The following is a 22,768-nucleotide window of genomic DNA, read 5'->3' as shown; positions in this document are numbered from 1 at the left end:
TTCATAAAAAAACTGGTGTATTTTGGATATATTTTATTTTGCTTTTGATAATCTGATAATTATCAGTAAAATAAAACTTCTAAAATATGTTAAGACTAAACTGAATAATATCTGTGTGTGTAACAGTGCATGGTATATATGTGCCGCGTGATACTAAGGTAGATGAAAGTATAAGAGCTTGTTCCACAAACCATTGCTCGTATTTTTCACCCTCGCACCTCCTGAGGCAAATATGCATGAATAAAATGTTGGTGAGATGCTTGTTACACAGAAACTTGCCCTTTGTGATGGGAAGTGGTTGGTGGCCCTGCTCTCTTGAGCAGTTGAGTGTCCAGATAAAACTGTGCAGAGGCAGCAGGTTGCCAGTGTGCTGGCATGGGCCATGTCAGGGGCTTCCTCATTTGGCAGTAGAGGGTGGTTCTTGGATCAGCTCAAATGTGTTCTGAAGCTGAAGCTTCAGAGAGATGCGGTGAGGTGTCCTCATCCTGTAGGAGTCATTTTGACTGTAGGGCAGATCTGAACTGAATGGTGCTTGGTTTGAAGTTTCCTGAGTGCAAAGTCTGTGATGAGGCTCCAAGAGAGAACTGAGTCCCCTTCTGTGCATTTAAAGATTAGCTTGTTTTCATGCTGTCAGATTTTTTTTCAGAATAGTTCTTGTAAGATTTTTTTTTCAGGTAGTACCTTTCTACAGTGTTTGACAGCTACCAGATCATTTTATGTGAGATGGAAGACACCTGCTTCTTAATCCAGAATTGTCTTCAAGGGGCTTACTTTCCAATAATAATGAATAATTAACATCCTAAATAATACTAACTTGTCTGACATTCAAAACAGCAAGTATGTAATTGTTAATGTAAGCAACTGATCAGTTCCTTCTATAGGATAAAGGTATGATAAGAAACACTTAATGTCAAGTAAGCTACAGTGTTCTCTCTGACCAGATGCTACTCCTTTGGCATTTCTTTTGTTAGGTTATTTTTTCACCAGCTATCTGCTTGTGGAATGCTACCATGAGGAGCTCAGTAGGAGCAAAAGTCTTGTGTTAATTTGCCTGACTGTAACTGCACAATTAAAGCAGTTTATCAGCAGGGGTTAGGACAAATCAGTGTGTTCCGATGCCTCATGTTATAAAATTACTTCTGTTGTTCAAACAGATACTGTAATTAGTGCATCATTTTAAACTGTGTTTTTGCAGGGCTGGCTTGGAGTTTCATCTGAAGAAGACCTCTATTTTTGCTACTTACCTAAACATGTGTTTTGTTTGCAATTTAGTTTCATGAGACATGGCGAGCAAGTCTTTATGGGGCAGTTACGTGTTAAAATACAGTCCCTTGTATTCTCCTTTATGTTAACACTTCGTAGCCCCTTATGATCCCATTCAGCTCCCTGGTCCAGCAGAAAATGGAGGAGAGGGGTGGGTGTGGTTTTTTAGCATCACTTGCCCTGGCTCTGTGAAAGGTTGGAGTGGTGCTGGGACCAGGCCCAGTGGATGAATGAGGACTGCCTGGTAAGGGTACGAAACCCTCTGAAGTTGTTAGATTGCTCACAAAAGGATACAATAAGGAAGCAGTCAGCAATGATTCAACTGATTTTTTGTTTGTTAGTTTGTTTCATTAAGGCTAGAATTCTCATGATTATGCATCAACTGATAGAGGGAGATTTGTATATCTGAGACTTTTAAGATGTTGATTCCTTGCACAATATGTTACGGAAACCCTCTGTCTTCCAAATGTTTGTTTTCAAATATTTCTGCTGCAGAGAAACAAAAAAACTTAAAAATTAAATTTTGTAGCTCAGGTTGCCAGAAAGAACTCTTATGAGAACACAACTCCTGTGGCTCATGAAAGGCTGGGAGTAATGACTTAGTTTAGGGAAAAGAGCATTATTCTTAGATTCCTCCTGTTTGGTTTTACTGGTTCAACTGAGTTGACAAAAGGCTGTTAAGTAGGGTGTAATCCGTATTGAATGGTTGAGTTATGTTTCTCTCAGACTCATTAATTCAGACCTGACATTGTTGCTTGGCTAAAAAATATATATATATATTAGCATATATATATATATGTATCTCAACTCTTATTTAACACTACCATAACTAGACTACTATTTGTTTACAGTGACTTTAAATTCATCATTTTTTACTTAAACTTAACTTTTTTTTTTTCAAAATTGCTTTAATTCAATGTGTTAACTTCTTTTTTTTTTTAATTAACATGTCTGCTTTTAAACTGCTATTCCTGCTACATTTGAGACTTTGATATATATGTGTTTGAAAATTTTCATTATGGAAAAGAAACAATCAACTGGAACATACACTACTTAGACATTAAAGAAAGAATGAATGCAAAGTGGTTAGAGTGGAAGAAAGTAATATAACCCTGCCTGCATATAAACAGGTACTCAAAGAGATTTCTTTTCAGTATTTATTTCATATTCCTGGCATTCTGACAGCTGGAAATTACTGGATTCTATTTCACCAGTGTTTAATTAATCAACTTATTTTTGGTCACTTGACCATACTGTGAATGTTTTTAGGTCTTCCTTTGTGGGTGAGAAATAAAGTTGCAGATTTTTTTTTTAAAGTTCTTGATAAAATGATGGCTATCTTTTTGAAAATATTTTCCCTTTCACCATTTTAATTCTTTAAACAATTTCAAGTTTGACTACTTTGCTTTGGGTTTAGAGTTTACTGAAAATTACTGACGAGAGAAAGGAGATGTGTAACTTAATACCTCAGGTCAAGCGTTGTACTGAGTTTTCAGTCAAGTAGTTTGTGTAGCTTACAAAAGCCTAGTAAACTGCTAGCTCTTTCTTGCTAAATCATTAGTCAAGGTATTAAGAAAGAAGCTTTTGGATGGATTATGAAAATGTAGGTAGAAATGTCCTTAAAGGACTGGAAGGCAAGAGTTATGAGACCATGATTTGTAATTAATCTGGTAGGGTGATGTGTATGGAAGACATGGGACATAAGTCAAAAGGGTACTCAACTTCAGTATTTCTCCTCACAAAACAGCTTCTAAAATAGTAAAGGCTGACTGTATAGATACAATTGTAGATTCATGCTCTGCCTGCTTTTTTGGCTCCCCTCTATACATCCCCCACACCCCCAAGAAAACAAAGCAATTAGAAAAGAGATGCTCCCTCTCTCTCTCCTGACCCCTCCCCTTCCCCCCCCCCCAAAAAAAAAAAAAAAAAAAAAAAAAAGTAAAAGTAATTGTTAGTTTTTACTTTTGTGTAAATAATTTTCAAAAGTTGTAGCAAGGCTATTTTTACCTACCTGATCCATTGACTTTGAGAGCAAGTTAAAGATTGAGAAGTTTAAGTCTGTTACTGTGTATAGGTACCCTGAGGATAATGAGTGTATATCCACAGACAACAGAAAAGAAACTGTTAATCCACTAAGAAAGCAACCAGGTAAAATAGAATAGAAGCAGTGGAGGGATTCAAACCCACTGTGTGTTAAGGTAGAACAGAAATAATTGGAAGCCCATTCCAAACTCTGTTCTTCTATTTTTCAACTAGTTACTTTTTCAAAACATGCTATGTGGATTTTTATTGTTCTTTCTTCAGTCTTACCATTTGACCTAAGAAATAGTACTCACCACAGCAACAGGCCTTCTATTCATGTACTTCATGACCATAGGAGAGCATGTATAGAACTAGTCATATACTTGTTCAGTTATCTTACTGATAAGTATTTGTGTGATTGTACTGTGAGGTACAGTATAATACATGCCATTAATGAGCTTACGCACAAATGTTTCACTTAAAATAAACCAGGAGATGTGGAAAAAAACCTCCATAGTATCTATCATCTATTTATTGACCTATATGCAGCTTTTTAAAAACAGCCTAACAAAAAAAATCTTCATGCTGCAACAGAGTAAGTTGGAGCACAGCGCCAGCAGTTGATATGATTGTAGTCTTAGAAATGTTTAACAGAGAATAGCAGAGAAGCAGGTGACTTTATTTTATATATTAAAAAAGTATTTTTCTGTTTTCTAAAAGTTACAGATCAGACTTGCATACACTGTATAACAACGTGCATTTTATTTTTCATTGCTGATAGGTGGTAACTCCTCCGAATTTTCCAAGTTTTTGAGACCTTTCACCTTATTGTTTTCCTTATGAAAGAAATGGATGCAGTGCAGTAAGGCTCCTTTATATTTGCCCACACTACGTATAAGCATGCAATTTAATTGCATGGTAGCTAAAACTGCATTTAGTCATTCCTTCTCTTTTAGGAATAGAACTTGGCATTTTACTTGGGGGCATCTTCCCTTGTTATTGCCCCTCTTGTTGTTCTTTTATTCCTGTGGTACTGTAGTTCTGTATCTTGCCACCCATCTCATACTGGAATAATCAGTGTAGTTCCATTCCAACGCTGTGTCAGCCCACTACCAGTCAGTGCCAGGTGAGGTAGCAGGATGGTTTTTGCTCTGCCCTCTGCTGGTTCAGGAACCTGCTCTCATTCATCATATCTGTAGCATAAGACTTTGTACTACCTCATGTCACCATCTTAAAAGAAAACAGCTCACTCTGGGTTTAGATTTAGAAATAATAATAATAAAAAGTAGAACTGTTTAAATGGTAATAGTGGAGTTTTGCAATTGAGTGAAATGGGTTGCAAATACGTTGTGGTTGTTAGTTCTTTCAAAGATTAAATTACAACAGAGAACATGTTACAACTCAGCTGTGCTTTGCTGAGGTTCTGCTTTATAAATGAGGGTTTTTTTCTGTCTTTTTTTTTTTTAGCTTTTCAAGTTCATAGAGCTACTTGCACAGCCACTTTTGTTTAGGCTCAGATAACATTTTAAAAATACAGTTACAGCATCTGAGTAGTGTGTATGTGCACATTACATGACAAATAGCGAAAAGAAACGTACTTCAAACTACTGATTCTTTTAAATGAATTTGCCTTACATCTCTCATTATTCTGTTTTTTCCCCCATTTTTATCCTTCCTGTTCCACAAAACATTTTGCACTTAAAGTAGCTGAATTAAAGATAAAAAATTCTAGGTAACACTGCTCCCTCAGGTATATATGAATATAAAGTACTGCAAGTATTCACTGGTATTAAATCTTTGAGCATTTCCTCTGCATATCTGATTTCCTGAAATAATTTCAGTGATTTGATGTAAAAGACGCATTTTCAATTAATTTTGCTTGACTTAATTTTTTTAAAAATGTGAATTGTAGTTAAGCCACAAATGTTTGTCTTATAAACAAGCCACAATGTTTGTCTCTTCTATCATGCCCAGGATCTTAAATTTCAAGTTTTTGTTAATTTAGATTCAAAATTTATAATAAATCTTTCCCATTTAGTGAGGTTTTGATCTATCCCTTCTCTCTTTATAGCTTGTTTTATTATGTTTTAAATATTGTAAAATTTAAATTATGTTTCTGGGTTAATATAGCTATCTTTATTCACTGTTTATAAAAATGTAGTGGGAATGTTTCTTCTGTGTTGTATTCATTAGCTTATTTTTTTTTAAAGACTGGATACTTGAATGTGTTACTTTACTGTTGCTTGTTGTTGGAAAATGTATACATTGACAGAGTTTTGTTGAGCATGCCCTCCCTTTCTGAAAACATTACTAAGATTTATCTTTTGGATTATTAATGCCATTGATGTAACAGTACATGTGTAATGTTGAATGTCTTGTTACATGCTCTTCTGTGATTTCAGTATCAAAGCATTGCCATCTTCTCTCTGCTCTTCATCCAGTACGTGTAGCTCTGCTTTGAAAGTTGCAACTTCTGTTCTTTTTGTAATGTTTGATTCTTGAACTTTTTCTTCTTGAGTCTTTAAAAGTGATTTTTAACATTGAAGAATTGCTCTCTCTTCTTGTCCTTTAAGCAGTTTCAGGGATTTCTATGTCTGGTTTATGTTTCTCTTTTCTTCAAAATATGAGGCTTCTTAGCCACCATAATGTTTTATATATGTTTGGAGCCTTTGGGAGGCTCCAAAGAATACTGAAAGCATTTGTTTGGTTGGAAAGGTAAAAAAAAAAAAAAAAAAAAAAATTAGGTTAAAAACTACAAAATCCCAGGAAAAGATCTTTTGAACTCTTAAGTTCTTAAGTAACCACATAAAACAAAAGTCTCTTCTTCACAGTATGAAGAAGTCTTTTCTCATCTTGCTGAAAATACAGTTTGTACTGTTCAGAGAATTGAGTTTTGTGTACTGTTTATACATAATGTAGCAGTGCTTCATAGCTTCCATGTTTTAATTTTTTTTCAGGAAGAACAGAACCGAGGCAAACCCAACTGGGAGCACCTGAATGAAGATTTACATGTACTTATCACTGTGGAGGATGCTCAGAACAGAGCAGAAATAAAACTGAAGAGGGCTGTTGAAGAAGTAAAAAAGTTACTGATACCTGCAGTAAGTATTTGTATGCAAATCATCAATTTCCATTCCCAAAAGTTATTTCTGAAATATAATTAATACTGCAGCAGTAAGAATAAGGCTGCCAAGCAGCATACCAAAACTAATTTTTTTATTATTCTGTAATACCCTAGTGGTCTTTTGAATGTCTTATCCCAGACTGAATTATTCTGAGTTCTAGCTTTCTCACCTTTTTTCTGTGTAAGGATGCCTTTCACTTTAGGGCTAGGAAAACAGAACCTGCTTCTAAGTTTCACTTTGAGATTTTCTCATACTTGCAGAAAAGAAGCCATGTTTTCTTTGCATCATCACATTAAAAACCTCCCAAAAAGAATATAACCCTTCAGAGCTACACCATCAGAAAACTTTGCTGTCATTATACTGTGGAGAAATAGTGAAACTGGAAAATGGGTTGTCTTTCTCATTTCCTGGTAATATAAAGTGCCTTCTGCCTAGCCAGATAACTTAAAGTTTTTTGCAGGGACCAGAATTGCCCTGTGAGAGCCCTTCTCTTAGATCTGCTCTGTGCTCTCACTAAAAGCAAGGTGACTCAGCATGGCTGTATAGTGCATCCCATTAACTTGCATCTTATGCTGATTTTTACCACCACTTTTGTGCCATTATAACATGATACAACTAAATTACAGCTTCCTTTGTTGGAGGAAAATTTTTCCATATTGCAAAGAAAAATTAGATTATCTTGTGATAGAAAATAGTAGGTGATATTAAAATGGCCTAGTGATTTTGGGAATTCTAATAGATGCTGGCTGTGAGGAACTTGTGGCATATGCTGTATAAGCACATGTTTTAGGACATGTTTTTAGAAGTTACCAAAGATGGGGAGAGTCTTACTTTTTGAATTAACTAAATCTGGTAGAATATTAAGCAGGATGTATGAAAACATGTAATTTAGATCTCTTCTCATTGCATTTTGACAATCTTTGAAAGCAGAAAAATCTAGAGCATGAAGATCTTCAGAGTTTATTCATTTACTAAAGAGATCTTTCGTGCATCAGGCTTGAGTTTATACTCATGATTAGAAATGGTAACAAGAAAAAAAAAGGTATATGGGCAAAATTGGAAACCCTTATGTTCATTCTCTCAACTACTGTACAGCAGATGTTTGAAAACCACGAACTCAAATTTGTGTGATACGAAACTAATTTCATCAAAACTCTGTTGATTCTTCTACCTCTCTCTTATTGCTGAACAGAATGACTTACTTGAAGGGTTGTGTTCAGGATGACCAGGTCACAAAACCCTCAGTATGTCTGAAGTACTAACATGTCAATTCTATTTATGTTTGTGTTATCTTGCTTTTAGGAGCTGGTGGATTGCATATGTTCTGAGAAAAAAAAAAAAAAAGTCAATTTTTAGTGTGATAATTTCAGCTCTTTCTTGAACATATTCTTCCTCGTTTAGTGACTTAATCAATTGGAGAAGGTCTGTAATCCTGATTGCAGAATTACCTATCTTTTCACTTTAGAAAAGACAGCAACACAAGGCTAACTGTAGTCCAAATACAGCATTAGTTGAAAAACACTTTGTCAGTTCATTCATTAACATCTTTGTCTATTTTATATAGGCATGAGAGATTTGGGTGGTGCTTATTACATGCATCAGAGTTAAAGGTTTGTGGCTTCCATTGCAGGAAAGTACACCTTGTTGAAACAGGCATGCATAGTACCTAGCAATGAATTAGTATACAGATGAACTTGGGGTTTGTACTACCTATTGCATCTGTTCAGTTAGTGTAAAAAATTACTGTTTAATCAAATTGTGGTTTCAGGTCATTTGAGAGTTGAAAATTTCTGTTTTGAGATAAAAATATATGTATTGAAAACCTCTGTGAAGGAAGCAATAAACCTTTAATATGAGTAAGCATGAGGAAAATAAAGAAACCCTAGTTAATAATAAGATGTGGGAAATTGTGGATGTTGGAAGATTCAAGATGCTTTAAAAGTATGAATGGAAACTGGAAATTCCCTTTTATGTGGTACCATGCCTGCAGCTATTACTGTTTTCCAAATAAATGCCAGAGGATTAAAATTGATAAAAAGGTACTTTCTTTTCTGATTTATCTTCAGGTTAATTAACTTTGAGATTAGTAGAAGAGAACATTTAACTCTTGCCATATAGAGGCAATGCTCTGGATTTCTGAGATAAATTTCAGAAAAGCAGGCAAGTGTTAGAGATGCGAATTGGTTACTGATTTTGAACAATCAGTTATTTTATACTCAAGATATTAAAAAGCCTAATTACATAGCAACTGCAAGAATAGGCACATTTCTAAAATGGATTTCCTTTTGAAGGTACTTGGGTGAACAGAGACTGTTTCAGTAGTAAACATGCTTCTTCTCATCTTTACGAATCTGGACCACTAGTGATTTTTCTCCCTGTGTATGTGAATTATTAATTTCCCTTTCCACTCGCTCTTGGATTTTTACCAAGATGATGATATAGTCAAACAGTTTATCTTTAGAAATAAAAAAAGATAACTTAAGGCAGACTGTCTGAACAGGCTGTTTTTTCTCCTTAAGGAAGAGGGCCAAGACCGTTTTTTTGTTTGGGTTTTTTTTTTTTAATTAAATAAATAATGATTACTACTTTGTATTTAATTTACATTTCTTTGGTATGAAACCTTGTTGGCTATACTTCAGGTTCTATAGAACTAATTATTTTCCTCTTCCTGGAGTTCAATGAGTTAGTAGTCATTATCTGGACCTGCAAGCTATGGTCATATGGTACTGCTTCTTTCATGGTTTTCTCCAAAGAAAAACAGGAAGAATAAAGCAGTTTGCAGGCTTTTGGGATCACATTGGGCTGTACTATCCTTATGCCTTCCAAAATGGATTGTACAGTTTATTGATCTCCATTGTGAGAGCTTAGAGTTTTTTATTTGCAAGGGTTCAGTAAGGATGGGCAATTACCTTGCAAAGGAAAGACACGACCTGCACTGGATTGTGCACTACAGAACGTAAGAAAAAATGCAGAGGTTATGTAAGGGGAAATATGGAATAATCAACTATTGTATAATGAGTTACAGTGTCATTAAGCATTGGGAATAACTCTTTGAGGTCTTGGGCAGTGTTGTTGAACTCCTCTGCTAGAAATACATAACTCTTCTACATGTTCTAAGAAGTGTTGAATAAACTCTTCTGGCCAAATGCATTTTTCTAGACACTTTCTAGACATTTTTCATACTGACATCCAGGTTTCTCTAATTACTAATTCACTTTTATACAGTCTTTAGGTAGAATGAGACATGTACAACAGAATTCAAATTCAAATACTTCTTACCTGTTTTTTCTCTGACTCTGCATTCTTCCTTTCTGAGGAAAAGATGGTATTTCTGGTTTCTGCTTAACTATTCTAACCTACTCTGGAGTCAGAGTTTTTTGAAACTGCTCCAGTGCTCTTTACACATTGGAGCATCTGTAGTTTTACTTGGTTGCTGCCTCCATCTCATCTGGAGGCAACTGCAACATAGTGTTAGTCAGCCATGCTCCCTGTCAGACTGTTTATTGCTTGCCACTACTGTTAACAGAATTTTATGATTGTGATGGGTGGGAAATAATGTTTCAGTAGAAGACTGTTAAGTGTTGTTGGTACATTTGGTACTGGTGTAAAAGTGATTTGAGATTAGTAGAAGAGAACTTTTAACTCTTGCCGTATAGGGGCAATGCTTTGGATTTCTAAGACACATTTCAGAAAAGCAGGCTAGAGTTAGAGATGTGAATAAGTTACTAATTTCAAAAGATCAGGTATAGTGATTTTATACTTTCAGTCCTGAATATCTTCAAATTTAGCTTTATGCTATGCAGGAAGTGTCATTTAAACACAAAAAAACCATTGAGCTTAAGTAAAATAAATCCTGTAACAATACTGATTTCATAATGTCAAAATCTTTAGAGTTGATGGTTGGAAATGATTTTTTTTTTTTAAGGTAATTCAAATACAAATAAAAACCAATCTACATAAGGTAATTTTTCCTTCGTATAGAATAACATTTATTATGACTTCAAGTAGCTGAGAATGAACAAACATCCAAATTTGTAGTGATATTTTCCATGTATTTTTCTAGCAGTTTTATGCATTGGACAACAATTAGGATTAGTGTTTCCAGGTGTAATTGATGCAATAGATGTTTTGGTGTTGTAGTTGAGGAATTTAAAAATGGAGAAAGGAAAAAATGGAAAATAAAGGTGTTTCCGAAAACAGTTTCCACAGCAGAATGATCTCTTAACATTAACTCATATAGAGTCCAAATCACCAAAACCTAATAAGCCATTTATTAATAGTGGAAAGTTTGAATAACTCTTGCTATATGGCAGAGCTGAAGATGGAAGCTAATTTTTCTGGTCTTAGGTAAATTAAACCCAAAAAAACCAAAACCAACTTTTCGGAGCTACAAAGCCTCAAATGTTAGAGTAGAAACAGCAAACTGATAATCCAGATAATGATAATCCAGGATGGGTTAACTGATGTTGTCCTTTAACCATGTCATAGTTGCTGCTACACCTGTAGTCTGCCTCCAGTAAGCTGTTCAGGAGGTGTGAGTAAGTCTGAGTTAGTGGAAATGTGAAATAAAGGAAGTAAAGCATACAGTCCTGTAGGCAGCAGGTGCCCGGACGGTGCCCGCCCCAGCTGGGCACAGGCGGGGCAGGCACCGTCCAGGCACCTGCTGCCTACACAGTCCCACCTGTAAATATTTTCATATGCAACAAAGAGAAAATACCTATAACAGAATAGTAAAAACCAGTGGAACAACTGTGGAAACATCTGAAAATTGCCCAAGAGGGTGAAGGAATTGCTAAAAGTGATTGATTGAATCTTTTTGAGTTAAGGTTTTACTATTGAGTGAATTTACTTTGGCATTTGACATTTGGAGCTGGTAAGGTTAACTGCAAGGTGCTACTAGAAAAGTGAAAGTAGGAGGATACTTAAAAGATGTGTTAACCACGGCAGTATGATAAATAATGGCTGATTTTAGATAAAAATAAGCAACTTAAGACTGTATGAACTTGTGTTTTGCTTTACTTGTAGTGCAATAAAAATGGCCTCACCAGGTTGCAACTGAGTTATAGATCATGTAGAAAATTATCTATGTTGTTAATGATGGCTACCCTCAGTATCAGCTGTGAGAAGTTGAGACTGCGGAAAACCTTAAGAGTTCCTTTTTTAATGCCAAATGTTTAAAACAGATAACGTACCCTGTTTAGAAAACAAAGGATTATTCTATTCTGTATAGTAGAAGGCAGAGGAATTATAAATATAGTAAATGTTGAAAGGAAATCTGGGGAAGTAGGATTTGATCTTCACCTTGAAGCTCATGTTGGCTGTCTTTTTACTATGAAGAAAAAAACACTAAAGACTCAATAACAAACTATTCACTGTAAGCATCATGAAGCAGTGATACTCTTCTTCATGCCTTGAAACACAATATGCCAACAAAAATGCCATCAAAGCTTTGCATGAAGATGTAATGAAGATAGCTAGAACAAGTCTGTGACCCAATGGTTAAACAAAAATATCTGTGGTAAATGGGATACAGTCTCGTCTTTGGTATCTGTTGTTTTAAATTGTGAACAGATGTTACAAAAGCAGAGTACAAGCATTTTGTGGTTACACTGTATGGCTTGCATTGCTGTAGAAGTGAGTCTTTTCCATTATAGTCCAGCTAACATGGATTTTGCTTGCAGACCATTTTTCTCCCAAATGCTTGCTCTACTCCTTATCTAAACAGTAGCAGATATTCAAGTGTTTCATCCAGTTTAATGTACTGGATATGGCATGATTTTTAGAAATTGCAATTTTTTAATAGTGATTCTTGATATTTAAGTACTCACCACCCCCCTTCTGGTTTACTCCCTGATACTAGAGATGTTGTTTCATTGGTATTTCTATTTTTAGTCACTTGTATATACAACACATTATATAACAGAAGATAATATAACGAAGGAGTAATATATTGGCCAAATTTTTAATTTTTTTATTTGGATAAGTTAAAAGCATTTCCAAATAATTGTTTTCAGTAAGTGTGATGAGGTGTGCGTTCCTTTATTAATAAAAGGTAAATTTTGTAATACTTTCCTTGTATTTTAAAATTGTGGATTATTTTCAACTTCTTACAGGGAAGGATGTTTTAATTTTTACCCCGAGAGCTTTGTGTTTGCTTTGAACTCCATAGCAAAAACCTGATACAGTCGAGTTTTAATTTTAGAATTTTTAATTGTACTTCAGTTTTAGTAAAAAACAAGTGGTTATTGTAGTAGTACTGCACATAATTTGTTGCCCCGTAGCTAAAACAAGCAAAAGCCTGAGATTTGAAGTGTATTAAAAGAATATTTAATTTGCTTTAGCCACCTATACAGCTACAATAAATTCTGCATGCAAGTTTGACTTCCCTAAATAGCTCTTTCTAATTCATTCCTGCATGGCGTGTTTGTTTACACTTTTGCTTTTACAGGTGAGAATACAGTGCTAAGTTCCATAGTCTGCCTGTTGAAATGTTGGTCACATCACGCAGTCCATTGTTTGCTGCTTCTTCAATCGAAGTTATGAAATGAAAAGGTGATAATGGTAGGAGACACAGGAATCTGCTGGCCTTAAAAGCTTTTTAGGAAATTGCTGCATTACCTCTGTTCTGCCAGCTCAGATGCTCATCTCTCACAGTGTGTATCATGTATATTATCAAAAGGAAGTTCCATAGATGGCTAATGAAGCAGCCAAACTTCTTGGGAGTGGCTGCTAGATAACATGTGGGAAACTTTTTGATGTGGAGGAGAGGTGATAGTGTTTTATTTTTAGTAGTGTGAAACATACTTGATGTGTCCCTGACAGCATGATGGTGCAGGGATGGTGCAGTCTTGTCATGCCTTTGTGATTTGCTGTTCCTGATTCCTGTTTTGCATCAAGAAGATACTGGCCTCCATCTCACTGTGTAGCAAGTCCATTTGGTGAAGAGCTTAGTTTAGCCCTGGATTAGCTGACTTGCTATGGCATCAGTTTTGTTTTAGCACTGACAGAAGCCCCAGATTGAGAACATGCAGCCAGGGAAAAATGGCATTGCAGCAGATCAGCTTTAAATAAACTTTTTAAAATAAACTTTACACTACTAAAAGCTCTGTAGGACTGCAAGTGAGTATGTTCACCTGCAGACAGGATGAGAATAAAATCAGAAACCCAGTGTAGCAGAATATGACTCTGGAAAACCAGAGGAAATCCAGCTAGAGCGTAGGCTTTCCTCTTTTATTTTCCACTATCCAGTATGTCTAGGACTAATAAATTCAGTAGCCTATTCTCAAGTTAAATAAAGAATATTACGTTGAGCAATCCCTAAGTAAATTCTGGTACGCATTTTAAGTCTTGCTCAGCTGAAAATTTCTACTGTAACTCAAAACTGATTTGTACATCAGTTCACATAGGAAGTGCTTATATATCATACTTGATATGTTACTGCAGTATTAAATTTTTGAGCTTACACTAGTAATGAGTACTAAAAAAAGTATTCCAGGCCAGCTGCAAGTGTGAAGCAGCTCTCCCCATCATTGTGTACTGCACTGTCTGTTGATGGAAATTATTTTTGGGACCATACTTACTATGAGATACCTAGCTGATTTGCAACTTAATTGAATTAAAAAAATCTTTAAAGTCTGTTGAATTTCTCAACTCTCTTGAAATGATCTTCATAGTACTAAGAAGAAAACTAATATTATTATCAAAGCATTGTTAATGAGAATAATTATGAAATGTAATACAAAATGTGCTCTTTCATGTTATGATTCCAATTTTGTTTTTAAGTTTCAAGACATTAGTAAATAATTAAAGGGTAAATACACATTTATGTTAATCCATGCCCTCATATTTCATTTGAGTGTTTTAAAAATTTGAACATGTAGTTATAATCAGATATAATTACGTAAATATGTATAGATTTATTACCTTGTAGCTTAACTAGCAAGTCATACTCATTCTTCTTCTGCCTAGGCTTTACTTATACTAATGGGAGAAAGAAGCTCCCCCAAGAGTTATTTTTAAATACCTTAATGCAGACATTACTCTGAATCTTCTTCCAAGTACCTTTGCTAGTTTCTAGAACCAAGGAAAATCAGTTAATTGTGCCTACCTACAGTTAGTCTTGAATACCCTCTCTTTTCCACTTTTCCTTCTCAAAAAATATTTATTGGATATGTATACCTCCTGCATTCATATATTTAAGGTGTAACAAACATGTAAATTGAGAAATGGTGGCTCATAATTTATAAAAAAGACCCTGGAAAACTTAGAAAATAGTCTCTTCTCAAAGAGAAACAAAGAGGCTCTATTGCCTGAAACTCAGTAAGCACATGCCCTTCCAAAGCAGGATTATGCATTGATTGGGAGCTTTAATTAGGTTCTACATGAGTTTTGTTTGTCTTCCAGAAATGTGCTTAATCTGGGGTTTTTTTTTTAGTAGACATAGTTGTGGAAGAAAAAATTACATTGACCTATTCTGGTAATTAATTTTGTGGTATTTGTAACTTTTTTTTATGCTTCATTGCATTTTTAAAACTTGCTTGGCTATTTTTCGAGTGTTTCCTGTAGTCTTTTTTATTATTTTTTTTTTCTTCCATCTGTTGATGTGGTGTAGCAGAACTTGTAAACTGGGATCTTCATATAAAATCTTGATAAAGATTATGAGAAAACTGCAACAAAGTACCCATGCATTACTTTCCTTATCCTTAATTTCTGATTACAGTGGGTTTTGTGTTTTCTTCCTTGAAATCACAGTCTTAGACCTAAGTAAAGGAAATACTAATTATGGAATTAGGAATCCTGTGCAAGATACAGTATAAATAATAGATGTGGGATTTTTTCTGTCCTGCACTTCAAACGCAATTTTATACTAAATTTTAAACAGACTGTAGTAAGGAAGTCAGATCACTTCATGGAGAAGTTGTCTTGGCAGTGGTTTCTGGAAGGAACTCAGCAATGGCAAAGATTTTTGTGTGAAGTAACTGGTAAACATTTCACTTTTCCAGCTATTTAAAGCATTCTTTATTGCCAGTGATAGTTTTGAAATCTAGATTTCTAATTATACAAAAGTAAAGCTTGTCATGCAAACATCTGTGGTTTAATGCTGACTGATTATAATCAATAAGTTGCTCTATGTTATGCTATTTTGATATCAGAACACAGGAAATTTCTAACTCTAGGAAGAGTGCCCAGGTTTTTTCACATACTATTTGATAGAAAACTTGAGTATTTCTTATTTAAAACAGTACAGAAATGCTTGAGCTTCCAGGGGTGCTCTAATAAGATTTCTCTTTCTTTCCTAAGTTGTTGTAGGCTAAGGCTATAACATGAAAATATTCTGGACCCTATAATCAGGAGAAACCTAGGTGAGCATGATATATGAGATGGGAGCTAACTATTTTACATAACTATTTTACTAGTTTGCATAATTTTGGACTGGGTCACTTGTAATATACTTCAGATTAAACTGGAAACTGGCAAACTGTCCTGGAAAGTGAAAGACTAGGTGAAATGTTACTGGGAAGTTGCATTGCTTAGAACACAGTTATTTATGAGAATCATTTAAGACTCCATCAAGTACTTAGGTTTTTGTCTGTGTGTTTTTAGAAATGGTATATGTTTTAATATTTTTTTCTTTACTATATATCTTTTTTATTAAGTAAAGCTCTGCCTTATCCCTAATACAATGTTTTTGAAAATAACTTTATGAAACCAGAACTACCATCTACATCTTCAGTAGTACAACTATTAGCTAATTTTTAATATTTCCACTTAGCCTCTGTTAATCTATTCCACTTGGTTTGGAAAATGAAACGTGTTTTAATTACACATCACTTAAAATTATTGGATAGAAGGAAATCTGAAAACAGCAAATCTTAGGAAAAGGTCAGGGGTCTCTCAAACTATGTATCCAGTCCTTTGGTATTACAGCCTGTAATAAATGGTTTGGAAGATGTGGAGGTATCTTTTTGACCAAACACAACTGCAGATACTAGGAATTTCAGTAAGTTTGTTTGTGAATATATAAATCTATTCGTTGATAATTTTCTAGTCTCTAATAATGTAAATTTCAATTCCTTTTTTTTCATGAGAATGAAAAAAAAAACAAACTCAAAAAACGGGCCACCAGAACCACCATTTGGAATTGGCTGTCTTATGATCATTAAGATCATTCGTAGTCATTTTGATGAAAACTAATTTTCAGTTGTGTAACTGCATGCACCACTATGCTCTCATCTTAGAAGTGGCTTCTTTGGGATTTTGTCACTCTCTAGCTTATGTATCCTAGTTGGAAAACAAAATTTAAACTTTCACTACTCTGGCTTTCTTGGGAACCACAGTAACTACTCTGATACAGCTGTACTCTAGTGCAAGCAAATGACGTGTTGGGAAGTTAAAGTAGAAGAAGGAACAGAGATTTGTCATATGTAGTCATGGACACTTGAATGCTGTAGTGATGGAATTTATGCAAGTTAGGCAGTTCTAGTTCTTTGCTAACCCTTTTGACTATGTTAGTCAGCCAGTGGCCTTGTTTTTCTGTATCTGCTGCTCTGAGCTTTTAGTTTTTAATGAGTACATCAGTAGCTGTTAGGGTCTTAAAGAAAAGTTTCAGACTTTTGAAATGAGAGCTCGGTTGCTTAGTTTATTCGAATTTATAATCAAGGTCTGTGCTCTCAACAGAGATGTGTTGAATAGTAAAACCTTCATGTTATGAAGACTGAGACACTGGAACAGGTTGCCCAGAGAAGTTGTGGATGCCCCTGGAAGTGTTCAAGGCCAGGCTGGATGAGGCTTTAGACCTGGTCTAGTGGGAGGTGTTCCTGCCCATGGCAGGTGGGTTGGAATTAGATGATCTTTAAGGTCCCTTCCAACTGAAATCATTCTGTGATGTTGTGCATGAAAGTTGTTTGAGAGTGTGTAACAGCTTGCTTTATCTTGAAAAATAAATTACAAAAGACTAAGGGAGCTAAGGGGAATGTCTGAATTTCTTCCACATTTTTAACCTACTGTAGAACAAATGGTAGTAATGTGCAAATCTGATTTTTCATTTAATAGTATTTCATTTGGAACACACAGACTATTGCTGTAGTGTTGAGATGAATACTGTTTTATCTTAAGCCTGCAAAAGCAAGGCCTGTATTCAGTAGTCATTCCTCAAATTGCTGATTGATTTGCAGAGAAGATGACTGAGCTGTAGAGAGGTACTTTAGTGACCCTTGCAGTAGGAGCTTCTGTCTTCATGGGTAGTGGAGAACTCTGCAAAGTGCTTTATTAATCATCAGAGAAAAAAGCTTCAGGGAAATCTGTTACTTTTGAAGATACAAAGGTCAATCAGATTCAAAAAAGGTACATAAAAAAATCAGAGTTGTAGAATTCCTCTGTTCATAGGAGCACTTATTTTCCCCTATGCTAGCAAAGATCTTTAAATTAATGTTAACTTTCTCATCTGTAAAGTGTGGTGGTAACTCCTTACTGATTTGTAAAATACTCTGAGGTGTAAATGTTTACTTAAAAAATTACATGAAATGTCGTTACTTGAATCCTAATTTGTTTCTGGCAAACTAGTTTTGCAAGTGGTCCTGAAACAGAATAATAAGCACTTTATGTTATCCTGCAAGACTGGAGATTGTAGGAAAAATTCTGAAGAGTTCTCAGTGTTCATACAGGGAGTTGTGCTAGTAAGAAATGGTTCCGTTGATTTCAAAGTAGAGTTAATTTAGAAATTTGTTGGAATTTTTTTTGTTGCTTAAGCCTTCATGTAAATTCTACATCTTATTGAAATATTTATGTTGAGTAGCTTCAAAAATAATAAATATGTATAGATATCCAGCTAGGGTAGCCTTTGTACTTTAAAGCTTTAATAAAACCAGTACTAAATGATATGTCTTGTCTTCTTTAGAAAGTAAGGGGGAAGATGAGCAGTTTTGCAGACCTACCTAGGACTTGTGGTCAACTGAGCAGACTTAAGGGATGCTAACAGTACTGCTTGAGAAAATTACCTCTTTTGTTCCTGTGTAAATCATACTACAGTTCTTAGAAAATAAAGTGAAGCATGTAAGACAGTAAAACTGATAAACAGCACAATTTATTCTTACTATGCTGTATTTTACATTCTACATATTTTGCAGCTGCTAAAAATAATCTGTTTCTTAGTAGACCCAATGTTTAAATGTTAAACATCATTAAATAGTAACTTGTGTCACTACTTACTGTTGCTGGGATTTTTTTTTTAATTTCTTTTTTTTTTTTAAAGATCCTGAGTCCAGTAACTAGATCTCATTAAAATTAATAGTACTTTGTACATCTGAGGTATACAAACTCTACTAAAAATTCTAGCCTAAGTTACTTAAAGGAACTTGAAAGTAAGCTGCCCAATCATGTGGATATGGTAATAATGATAAATGGTTTGGGTTTGAAATACAGAAATTTACTTTCACTAAAAGTCTTAAGTTGATTTGGAAACCTCAGAAATCTTTGCTAAATCAGCATCTTCTGTGATGTAGTTGAGACATAATCCCCTGCATACTCTAGGTGCTGGTTTTATTTATTTTTACTGTATTTTAATCTTCTTTAAAAATTTATTTCCAAATGTGAATCTTGCATACCCTTTCAACCCAATTTTAAAGTTAAGGTAAGCCAAGGAAACTAGATACATGATTAAATATCATTAAATGGAAAGCACCTGTGGTTTAAGGCATGGCTTCTCTTACTAGATTCAATAAATTCTTATAGAGGTTGCTCTAGTCACAAGCAAAAACAGCCCCTTCTTACTCATTTTGGTGTCCTGGTACCAGTTTGATTTTTTTATAAGCTTGGTTTTCACTTTAATAATTTCTTTTGCAGAGTTGTCAAAGTAAAATCCTGTTTAATCAAAACCCTCTATTAGCAGAATACCTTACCTGGCATAAGAGCAGTAAATAATGCTCCTTTGTGACTTTTCCAAACAGCTTGTATTTCAAAGGAAACTTATACAAAAAGTAGAAAAATCAAGCTTTGTCTTCAAAAGTTTTTAGGACACTAGCCTGTTACTGATTATAAAAAAACCTGGGTAATTTCAGAAAAAAATGACTTAGTTTGTTAGTTGTAAGTGTAGAAATAAGTAAACATGTCTACATTCCTCTAAAGCATTAATATTGTTACCATGTATTACCAGCACAAATAAGTTAAATACTAAACAACATAGAAATAATGGCTTATTGTTGATTTTTGGGAAGGGGAATCTTGTCCAATTATCCTTTCAATGTTCCTCTATACATACCCTCATACTTTTCTATCAGGTCACCCTTTAGATGTGTAACTAATTAGGTAATTTTTTCCCTGTCTTTGGCCTCAGGCCTATGGCTACACTTCCTTAACTTTGTCAGGAGCATTTTTGTGTTTCTGATGACAAAAGTTTCTTTTCCCCAAAGGAACATAGATGTGTTGAGTTTCTGGCAGAGAACATCTGTCCTGTGTGTATCAGGGTTTCATGATCCAGAAGAATAAAAAGAAAACGATCATGATTCAAATCCTGGTTCCTTTTCCTATGAAAAGAACTTGATGTTATACTGTATCACCTTCCTTTTCTCTTGATACAGCCCAAGCGTAGGGATGCTAACCAGAGCATGCCTTTCCTGTCCTGTTGTCCTGGCTCTTACAGTTGCTCTTAGTTCTGTATCGTTCACAAAAGGCCTTTTTCCAGCTACATTTCCAATTTTTCCCTTTCAAAACACTGTCTTAACCAGTGGCCATAACATTTCCTGCAACGGTTCACTGCATTTTTCCTACAGCAGCTTATTGTTGAAGTGTAACTCTGTTACACTCACACCTGTTGTTTCCTTCCTTGCTGTCATCTTGTTCCAGAATGTGTCTGAAACAGCTTTTGGACTTCTGTTCTGTGTTCCCTGAAATGACTCGGAAAGCATCAAGTCTAATTGATTTCATCTCATCCATGAAATGTTTGGGGATGCTACACCATTCTTTTCATGTGGCTTTGATTTGATGCTTTACATGTTCTTAAGCATTTTGGAGACATTATTACTGTTGCTTTTCTTGATTGCCATACAGCTCTAGATATGCTAGGCATATTACAGTTATCTTCCTTGTGATGGATACTTATTGGACTTATATATTTACAACTAAATTGAGTATTTCTTCTATGACAACTCAGCTTATTTTTCCAAATTGCAATGCTTTTGTTTAAAAAAAGACAATGTATATGTACATCCTGAGGATTTAAAAGCTAATACAATACTTCTAGTTTGAAGATCTCATTTTGCTGCAACAGTGTTTTCTGATGTGAAAATGTCAAAACAATTTTAATTGTAGAAATACGTTCTTTGCCTATGGCAGTAAATGGAGACCTCTGAGTGGAAGCAGACTTTTTTTTTTTTTCACTTGAAATGTCAGAATAAAAAGGTGATGATAAATACAAGAATAACCAGCATTGTGTAAAGAAAGCTCAGCTAGGGTTTTTATATGTATGTATATATATATATATAAACACAAGCATACATGTCTGAAACCTTGTTCCTTGTGAAGAGCATTGCAAGAGGCAGTCATACTACAGAGCAAATGCTGATAGCTTGTGAGACAAGTTGGCCACCTCAGTGAAAAGCCAGTGTCACCCATGTGAAGTTAAAATAGTACTTTAAACCATTTAAATAGTGGTCATGTAAAAATTTTTAAATTATTTAGGTATATTAACTATGAGCTACTCAGGTCAGGGTCAGCAGTGGAAAACATGAACTGATCAAAGATGCTATTGAACAGGTTGTTCTTTTTCCTCACTGACTGACTTGCTTTTTGGAAATGCCAATTAAATGTTTAGCTTAATAAACATGCAAGTGAAGCAAATGAAAAGTCAAGTGTAAATGAGGGGGGGGGGAAAGGGTAAAAATATAAAGCATTTAAATAAATTACTTGAGTCTAATAGATCTTCAGCACTCAGGAAAAGGGATTTAAAAACCCTGTCAACTACCACAAAAAAAACCTACTACTTCTGTTTCTGAATGGACCAATGGATATAATATCCTAATAACAGACTGTACTGGGCATGCTATATCATATAAAAGTCACAGTAGTGTGCCTCTCTATGATAATTTTTTCATAGAAGTTTTAAATAAAGTGATGGGATTATTTTGAAGCATCCTTGGTATTTGTGGCATCCTTTCTTTATTTCTCAAAGCTGATGAAGAGTTGGAGTTTAAAACAAAAACAAAAAAAGAATCTGTAGACATGAGCATTTTTTATAATGTGGGAGGTGCATTGTTATTAATGTATCTCTGAACACTGTAGAAAAAGGTTTAGCAAATATATTTATGATAACAGTCTCAACCTTTTTTTTTTCGTGAGTGAGGAAACCGTTTTCATATATGGATTTAAAAAGATTTAACTAACGCATAGAAATAAATTTCTTTTGTGGGTTGTAAACAAGAGGGGAACAAGAGCAGAACCTTTATATACTTAGGGAAATAGTAGAACTTATCTAATCTTAAGGATTTTACAGGTGAAAGGAGGTGAAGAAAAAAGTTATTCAAGGTAGTTTATTTATTAAATCTAATACTGAGAGGTCAGGTGGGAAGTAAGGTTCTATTGGAGCCAGTCAGCATAGAGTACCCTAACCTTATAATGTGTCTCAGTCTGATTCTTACAGAAAAGGAGAAAGGCTTTCCTGAGAAAATTAACAATTTTTTGTTTAGAGAAAGGTTATTTTGAAGGTGATATTTACACTCCTGAAAAGGGTTATGAGGTACTTTTGCAGTTGTCGCCATACTACTCAGTTTGTTTCATTAACATAAATGTTTGGTTAACCACCTGTGACTTTTTTAACTGATGAAGCCTTGTGCAAACCAGCCACACGTGTTCTCAAGTGCAGCTCACTGGCATGGATGATGTCCTGAAATGCTGTAATAGTCCTCAGATTCAGTGCCAAAATGGCCTAGTGGTGTTTAGCAAAGTAAGATGGCATGATCACGATCTTCGTTCTTTCTAGAAGAGAAAATTAACCCAGGTTTTAGGCTTTTCCAATATAATAAATGTTGGTTCAAGACACAGCAAATGTTTATTCTGTTCACCATTGAGCTGCTGTTTACCTTTTACTGGAACAGCTGGGGCAGAAAAGCAAGGGAGGGGTCATTGGTTTTGGTTTCCTTCACTTTTTCATTATTCAAATTGACAGAGGGGGAAAAAGAAAAAAAGCATTAACACAGAAACTCCATGTACCCTTCTAAATATAGCACTGTAAAAGGACCTGGGTGGCTTTTTTAAAATGGCCACGTTCTGGTGACAGTGAGACAGTGGGCACTTAGATATTCAGTATGACACAATACACACGATGACACAGTATTCAGTAGCTTTTCAGGTACTTCCTTGATCTGTAG

The 22,768-nt window shown here is 34.9% G+C and overlaps 1 protein-coding gene across 16 annotated transcripts in view; it reads left to right on the top strand.

Annotated features, from left to right (window-relative positions):
• Positions 1-22,768, top strand: part of QKI (QKI, KH domain containing RNA binding) — a 141,170-nt gene that overhangs the window by 88,258 nt on the left and 30,144 nt on the right. For all 16 annotated transcript variants that reach the window (XR_011725201.1, XR_011725200.1, XM_071740457.1 and 13 more), the window contains one exon: positions 6,243-6,386. Coding sequence is in view for 14 of the 16 variants with exons in the window: in XM_071740457.1 (XP_071596558.1) it covers positions 6,243-6,386 (144 nt within the window). In the remaining 2 variants the exon portion in view is untranslated. The remainder of the gene's footprint in view (positions 1-6,242; positions 6,387-22,768) is intronic.

Source organism: Heliangelus exortis, chromosome 3, assembly GCF_036169615.1.
Source record: "Heliangelus exortis chromosome 3, bHelExo1.hap1, whole genome shotgun sequence".
NCBI lineage: Eukaryota > Metazoa > Chordata > Aves > Apodiformes > Trochilidae > Heliangelus > Heliangelus exortis.
This window is presented reverse-complemented; position numbering and strand designations above follow the sequence as displayed.